This window comes from Vulpes lagopus, chromosome 12 (genome assembly GCF_018345385.1).
Source record: "Vulpes lagopus strain Blue_001 chromosome 12, ASM1834538v1, whole genome shotgun sequence".
NCBI lineage: Eukaryota > Metazoa > Chordata > Mammalia > Carnivora > Canidae > Vulpes > Vulpes lagopus.
The window spans coordinates 52,410,976-52,418,920 of record NC_054835.1 but is presented as its reverse complement, the minus strand read 5'-3'; the positions used below and the strand labels follow the sequence as shown (position 1 = coordinate 52,418,920).

General features: G+C 56.3%; 1 protein-coding gene across 1 annotated transcript; it reads right to left on the bottom strand.

Moving 5' to 3' along the window:
- Positions 1–557: 557 nt before the first annotated feature.
- Positions 558–7,283, bottom strand: SOX9 (SRY-box transcription factor 9). The gene is made up of 3 exons (XM_041726800.1): positions 5,471–7,283; positions 4,245–4,498; positions 558–3,580 (listed from the first exon to the last, which is right to left on the bottom strand). Exons 1-3 carry the CDS (start codon positions 5,899–5,901, stop codon positions 2,724–2,726), a joined length of 1,542 nt encoding a protein of 513 aa, XP_041582734.1. The 5' UTR covers positions 5,902–7,283; the 3' UTR covers positions 558–2,723.
- Between the last annotated feature and the right edge of the window lie 662 nt (positions 7,284–7,945).

Genomic DNA, 7,945 nt, shown 5'->3' with positions numbered 1-7,945 from the left:
CCCTGCAGATAGACCAGGAAGGCTCTGAATCATGTAATGGGTTAATGGAACAGACTTCCCTCCAGTCCTCTTCGAAAACTTTTATTTTGGCTTCTTCTGCCTTTTACAATGGACACCCCTCGTTGGTCTGTGTTCATAATAATAGAAAGTTTGCTCCATTAAATTCAGACAGGCAAGTCACCCCCTCTGGCATTCCGCCTACTGACAAGCTACTGATTTCAGGTCTAATATTCTCCTCCGACTTCCACAGGGGAACAGCTTTTGCCCCGAAGCATAAGGCTGTTGATACCACAACAGACATTTTTGCCTGTGCAAGCAAATAATTGTCTAGATGACCTATCAGGGTGACACTTTCCAAGATTCTTCCGCGTAGATTTTTGGGGACACAGTCTTTTCGTCAGTGCCAACTTCAGGATAACCAAAGTGCATGTAAAATAATGAGACTATCACAGTGATCAATAAGTAACCATCTCTTTGGGGCCTCAGTGCTTCAGATCGTCCTTCGAAGGGGAGAATGGGGCTTGAATAAGTCAGTCCACAGGGCCGTTTTCTTTTTAATGCAATGTATATTTATTGTAAACAATAATATACAAAAAAAAAAAAGAAAGAAAAAAGGAAAGATGAGTTCACAGAGAGAACAAAAGGTTTGGGGGGGAAACAAGCAAAACAAACAAAACACAAACACAAACCAAACCTTACCTAAGGACAAAATATGATTTAAATGCCAGGTTTCTTAAGTTACAGAAATATTTTTTTAAAGATCTGCTTTTATACAGAAATTGAAAGATGCCATATTATAAGAGTGCTTTAAGATTTTATTCTACTGACTTCTAAAACTGTTAATATATCTTTTTTTAAATAAAAAAAAAAAAGTTTGCTGTCTTTTTTAAAAAGCAATCCTCAAACTCTCCAGCCACAGAAAGAATTAAGAATTCAGGTCTCTCGGTGGGCTGATCCCCTCCTCCTTTGCACTCTCTCTCCAAGAGAACATGCAGGGGAATATCCATGACACATGCCAGCATTGTTTTGTGTCAACACACACACACACACACACACACACACACACACACACACACATTTAGGCAGCCCAAAGATCTGTGGCAGAAAAACACTGAAAATGACTCAGTGATACACTACATTTGCAACCTCTCATTTGTACAAAAAAGAGAAACAAGTTTCCAGTTTGTTTTCAACAAAACAACAAAGAAAAAAAAAAAAAGGACAGACAAAAAGGCATGTATATTATACAAATCTAGGACAAGAAATCCAAAGAAACTTGCTTTTAATAATAATAAAAAAGATTAAAGAGATAAATAAAAAAAAACTGGTTACAGTTAAGAACATAATTTAACAGATGACCATACCCTTTGAGGAAGGCTCCAACAACCTATTTTAAAGAAGGTAAGATTAAAAAAAAAAAAAATTTAAGAGAAAGATTTTTTTTTTTAAACGAAAACCTCTCCTTACAAAATAAATAATTTTAGCACGTGGAATGTCTTGAAGGTTAACTGCTGGTGTTCGGAGAGGCACAGGTGACAGCATAAGGGAGAGGGCTCTAGCATCTGTGTCCCACATGGGGCTGGCGCAGGCAACCAGGGGGCAGTGTGCTGGGGCACTTATTGGCTGCTGAAACATTCCCAGAACAGATTTCATCTCCTTTGCTTGGTTTTCACTTCTTAAGATTGCAGCAAACAAGCAAATGCAGGAGGAAATGCACTAAAAGAGAGCACAAGTATTTTCCAGCAGCATGGTTTTAAGGCTCAAGGTATTTTCTCTTGTTTAAAAAATATATATATGATAAAGCTTACCAAATGCTTCTCTAGACTATGGTTTACTTCCATTATTTGCAAAATAAGGCCTTTATTTTTTCTTTCTAAGGCAGCTCCTCCTTGAATCAGAAAGCCTGAGGAATTAAGCAAAGCTAACCCCCAAAACTGATCACATAACACAAATTCGTGTTTTTTTTTATGTTAATACAACACACACACGCTTTTTTTTTTTGTTTTTTTTTTTTTTTTTTGTAAGAGAGAGCACATCTGTACAAAAATACTCTGGTTGCAGGAAAAGCTAGGGCACACTGTTCGACTAAGTAGTTTTTAGCTGTTGGAAAAATAAGAGCATTTAATTTCTTTATCTAAAAATATGTATAAATCCCCTCAAAATGGTAATGAATCATACACAGTACATACTAAAAATATTTAAAATAGAGAATATTCCTCACAGAGGACTTTTTTTTTTCTTTAATTACTGCTAAAAAATAATTACAAAGTCCAAACAGGCAGAGAGATTGAGCAAACTGGTCACACGATTCTTATTATCCTCCATGCTCGCTTTGAAGAAGAAGAAGAAGAAGAAGAAGAAGGAAAAAAAAATAAGTTTTCAAGTTCCATTTCTTATCGACTCCACGGGTCCATCTGGCCACACGAGTGGCCTGGCCACTGGTTTTTTTTTGCAAGGACGACGGTGGTAAAATGCGTTTGGAGAGCTAAACGCTTGTGTCTGTCTTGGGAATCTGGGGTAGGAGTTGCCTTTAGCTTAAGTGTCTTTAAGGAGTAAGGAAAACAAAACACAACACACACATGTGCGCACACACGCACACACACACACACACACAAAAACCAAAAAAAAAAAAAAAGGTCCCAAGGAGAATTCTGGTTGGTTGGTTCTTTGATTTCTTCGGTTCTTTCTAGGATCATCGCGGCCACCCTTGGTGCAAGGCCTCCTCAAGGTCTGGTGAGCTGTGTGTAGACAGGCTGTTCCCAGTGCTGGGGGCTGTGCGTCTGCGGGATGGAGGGGACCCCGGAGGTGTCGGCGATGGGGGTGTACATGGGCCTCTGCGCGGGGTTCATGTAGGTGAAGGTGGAGTAGAGGCTGGAGCCCTGGCCCGCCGCGTGGCTGTAGTAGGAGCCCGAGTTCTGGTGGTCAGTGTAGTCGTACTGCGAGCGGGTGATGGGCGGGTAGGACGGGCTGTAGTGCGGGAGGCTGAAGGGGCTGTAGGCGATCTGCTGCGGCGAGTGCTGCTGCTGCTCGCTGTAGTGGCTGGGGCTCAGCTGCTCCGTCTTGATGTGCGTTCGCTGGGCCTGGCCCGGCTCGCTGCTCAGCGGGGTCAGCGTGTGCGCCGCCTGCGGCTGCGGGGGCGCGGGCTGCGGCTGCGGGGGCGCCTGCGGGGCCTGCGGGGGCGCCTGCGGGGGCTGCGGGGGCGCCTGCGGGGGCTGCTGCGGGGGCGGCGGCGGCGGCGGCGGCGCCTGCTGCTTGGACATCCACACGTGGCCCGCGCCCGCCGGGGTGGCCGCGGTGCTGCTGATGCCGTAGCTGCCCGTGTAGGTGACCTGGCCGTGCGTGGCCGGCACCCCGGGGTGCCCGTTGGGCGGCAGGTACTGGTCGAATTCGTTGACGTCGAAGGTCTCTATGTTGGAGATGACGTCGCTGCTCAGCTCCCCGATGTCCACGTCGCGGAAGTCGATGGGGGGCTGTCGGCCCCCCTCGGGCAGGGGGCGGCCCTCGCGCTTCAGGTCAGCCTTGCCCGGCTGCACGTCGGTTTTGGGGGTGGTGGGGGGCGTCGGCGGGCCCTGGGATTGCCCTGCGGGCGGTAGAAGAGAAGCGCGGCGCGGGGGGGAGGTCAACCACAAGGGCTGCGCCAAGGGCCCTAATCTTAGGAGCCCTCCTGGGACCTGGGACCCTCCCCTCCGAGGGAGCCCTCAAGGGCTCCAGCGTCAGATGGACTCGCACCCGCGCGGGAGGGAGGCGCGCTGCACCGGAGATAAGTCGCCAAATGATTAACCCGCAGGTACACACTCGGGCGACCTCCTTTTATCAGGGGAGGGTCTGAGGCCCCGAGGGTCGGGGCGACCAAACTGCTACTGGCGGAAGAGCCCTGTGTGTGCTTTTGGGGTGTTGGAGCGAGAGGAGGAGGGAGACGTCCTGTGAAGCTGTAAAGGCATTTTTTTTTTTCTCCTCGCAATAAAATTCACGGGCTGGGATGCAAAGGTTGGGTTTGGGGAGGGGGTGCGCGCGCGCGCGCGCAGGGGCTTCGCAGGGGTGGCGTTTGGAGCTGGGGAGGGAGGGGGGACCCCGGCTGCGAGGGGAGGAGGATCAGGGGTTAGGGGCAGTTCTTCCCTCCTTCCCTCCCTCCCGGGGAGCGCAAAGTCCCGAAGCAACGGAGCCTCGTCCGTGCAGACCCGGGGCTGTGCCAGTCGGGGGGGCGCGCCGGGCGCTTAGCCCGGGGCTGGGGCGGGAGGACTCACCCGAGTGCTCGCCGGGGGAGTGCACCTCGCTCATGCCCGAGGAGGAGTGCGGAGAGTCGGCCTGCAGCGCCTTGAAGATGGCGTTGGGGGAGATGTGCGTCTGCTCGGTGGCCTCCTCGGCCTCCGCCTGGCCGTTCTTCACCGACTTCCTCCGCCGCGGCTGGTACTTGTAATCCGGGTGGTCTTTCTTGTGCTGCACGCGCAGCCGCTCCGCCTCCTCCACGAAGGGCCGCTTCTCGCTCTCGTTCAGCAGTCTGCGGGCGGGGGAGGGGGCGCAGAGGGGAACGGGGGAGGAGGGGGGGGTTGCGCTGTGAGCCGGAGGGGGAGGTGACCCCGACCGCTCGGCCTGTGCGCGCACCACCCCTTCCTCCCTCCCTGCTCCGCAGCCGCTGCTGCAGCTCGTCAACTCTTCTTCCATTAGAAAGAACGGGGGAAAGAAAGAGAGAAAAGGAAGAAAGCAAAGGAAAAAAGAAAGGAAAAAGCAAAGCAAAGAAATAAACCTCGGCTCTTCGAGTGGGACCTGAGCGGGTCACTCTCCGCCCCGCCCTCTCTCCTTCTCGCCTAGCTTGGAAGCCCTGGAGATGAAAACAGCTCTCCGCTGCCCGGGCTCCAAGCGCCTTCGCTACTGTCGTTAGAACGCCCCCCCCCCCCCCCGCCCCAACACCCTCACCCATTTCCAAAACAAAACAAAACCACTTAATCATCAAGGAGCTCCTCCTGCACCCCCCCTCCCATTGCGCCCCCCCTCCCATTCCTGCCGGCGTCCCCTCCAGCACCCCACCACCCCAATCCCATCTCCTTGGCTGGAGGGCTGCAAGAGAGAGAGAGAGAGAGAGCGCGCACTTGGAGCGAGAGAGGGGCTGACCTCACTTCCCACCCAGCCCCCCACTTGGGATCGAACTTCACTGCGACATGAGACAGGGCTGGCCGCCCCCTCCCATCGCGTCTCCCACAAGCGGTCTCCCACCCTCTGGCCCACCCCCCCACCATGCCCTCCTCCCTCCCCCCCTCCCATCCAAGAACTTTGTCAAACTCTGGGCCAAGTTACGCTTCGTCCTCTCCCCCTCCTCTTTGCAATCCCCCCCACCGTACCCCACCCCGCCGGCGGGTCCCAGACCGGCAACCCCCTCCTGCTGGGAGGCGGGGCGCGCAGAGTGTCCGGGCCAGCGCCCCCCGCCCCCGCCCCCGCCCGCGCCGCGGAGCCCACCCGGCCGCGCCAGCCCTACCTCCAGAGCTTGCCCAGCGTCTTGCTGAGCTCGGCGTTGTGCAGGTGCGGGTACTGGTCGGCGAGCTTCCTGCGCGCCGCCTGCGCCCACACCATGAAGGCGTTCATGGGCCGCTTGACGTGCGGCTTGTTCTTGCTCGAGCCGTTGACGCGCACGGGCATGGGCACCAGCGTCCAGTCGTAGCCCTTGAGCACCTGGCTGACGGCCTCGCGGATGCACACGGGGAACTTGTCCTCCTCGCTCTCCTTCTTCAGGTCCGGCTCGCCCTTGGGGAACGTGTTCTCCTGGGGCCGCGTGTTCTCGGTGTCCGAGCCGGAGCCCGAAGGGCAGGGCGAGCCCGCCGAGTCCTCGGACATGGTGGGGCTGGGGGCGCCGGACAGGCCCTTCTCCTGCTCGTCGGTCATCTTCATGAAGGGGTCCAGGAGATTCATGCGCGGGCCCGGGGCAGGGGGCGGGTGGCCGGGAAAGGCGAGAAGCCGCGGCGGCTCGGGGCGGCGAGGCGCGGGCTCCTCTCCCCTCGGCTGCCCGGACGCGGGGCGAGCGGCTCCCGGGGAGCCTGGCGCGTCCCGGGGCTGCGGCGGCGGCGGGCGCTCGGGGATGCGCGCGGTGGCCAGCCCGCAGCTGCCCGCTCGGGGTGGGGGGTGGGGGGAGGCGAGCTGGAGAGGAGGAGGAGGAGGAGGAGGAGGAGGGGGAGCGAGAGAGCAAAGGCGAGGCGCTTGCACCCCTTCGCTTCTCCTCCCGCAGAGAAAAGTTCCTGGAGTGAATCGGGCAAGTCGCTGCGCCACTGAAGTTTCCAGTGAGTTTCAAGCTCCGCTCTCCGCTCCCCGACTCCCGGCCCCGGGGCTCTTTAATAACTACCGAGCCTCACCTTAGAGACCGGCGGCCAATCAGGGCCCTGCATTCCAGGGGTGGGCAGGCAGCTGATTGGACTGGTTTTGCGGGTAAGGCTCCGGGCTTGGGTGACGAAAGGCGAGGGGAGGAGCGGGGAGGGGAGCGCTGCCTCTGGTCTGGCTCCGGGGTTGGGAGGGGGGGGAGGTGGGGGTGCAGCGGGGCAGGCGGGGGACCCGGGACGTCCAAGTGTGTAAGTCTGCCGAGCTCTCGTAATGTCAGGAGCGTGGTGCCGTCTCTGCACCAATTTTGCGTGCCTGCCTGGGTGTGCGCGCGCGTGTATGTGTGTGTGTGTGTGTGTGTGTGTGTGTGTGTGTGTGCGCGCCCGCGTGCGCGTGTCTAGACCAGGCTCTGCCCCCACCCCCGGAGCATTTCTCTCCCCTGCTTTCTGCACGGTCCTCGAGGCTTAGCTGGAGTCTGTAGCATTCGGAAAGCGCCCGCTCCGGAACGCGCAGCCCCGTGCCTGCGCCCGGAGCCTGCCCCCTCCGAAAGTGCTTAGAAATGGCCTTTTTGGAGCGACTTATTTTGGCGACTCAGCGCCCGCCGGCCCTCCGTAATAATCCGTATAAATAGATTAGCACGCTCCGGTTCGCCCGGGCTGGTGCGGCCGGTTGGGGGTTCGGGTGCGCTCGCTCGCTCTTGCAAAGGGGAATCAATGGGCACCGAAGCTGGGTCCCCGCGGAGGCCGGCGGCCGCGGCGCAGTTAGCCCCGGAGCCGTCCCGCGCCGCAGCGACCTTGAACTCTGACAAGTCCTACTCCAGCCCCCACCCCCGCCCGCCCCCAGCCCCTCCACCCCCACCCCAGAGCCCCCACCCCGCCACGCGGCTTAGTGACAGGCAACTGCTTTGACGCTCTGCTTTTCACCTCCCGGCCGGCCGAGTCCACACTGTCAGCAGGGTCGCCGTTGGGAAGAGCTTGCAAAGGGCTCCGGCTTGCAAGGGACCCAGAGGCTGTGCCATTCCCGGGCCGAGAGGCTGAGGCCGGTCACTCGGGGTGCAGAAAGGCCAGGCATATGGGCACCACCGCGCGCAAAACACTCCACTTTGGCGGAGTCTCTCGCCCTCCTTTCCAGCACACCTGGAGGGGGAAGCTCCTGTGTCTCCTGACTGTAAGTCGGGTGCATTTCCGACTCGCAGGCAGCTGGGAGTTCTGGGGGAGGGAGTGTGTGTGTGGGGGGGGTGGGGATGGGGATGTCTCTGATGGATCTCAAGTGTGATTTGAGCACGACCTTTGTGTTTGCACCAACTTGCCTTCAGTGCCCGGTTAGGTATCACTTCTGGGAGAGAAGAAAAATCCTAACCTCCTGCGGGGTTACAGGTCTTCAGAGTCACAAATAAACGCGCAACTGTGGAGATCGCCTTATTTTAAAATCCCCCCCCCCCCACCCTCTCTGGGTCTCCCAGATGTCCGCCTCGACTTAAATTCTTGTTATGGTGAACCGGCCCGCATCATAGCAAAGACTTGGTTCATTTCTGATTGCGGACACCTATTGCAAGATTTAAAAGAATGTTTTCCTGGAGGGGAAAAAAAAAATTTTTTTGTTTGTTTGTTTGTTTTAAATCTTGTTTTCTCTCATTTTCTTCCAA

Bases quoted from the DNA above. Each gene is read 5' to 3' on its own strand.
- SOX9 (XM_041726800.1), bottom strand. From the start codon at position 5,901: ATGAATCTCCTGGACCCCTTCATGAAGATGACCGACGAGCAGGAGAAG. The intron at 4,499-5,470 runs GTAGGGCTGGCG...CCCCGCCCGCAG, and splicing joins ACGCTGGGCAAGCTCTGGAG to ACTGCTGAACGAGAGCGAGA. The intron at 3,581-4,244 runs GTGAGTCCTCCC...TACCGCCCGCAG, and splicing joins CTCCCCCGGCGAGCACTCGG to GGCAATCCCAGGGCCCGCCG.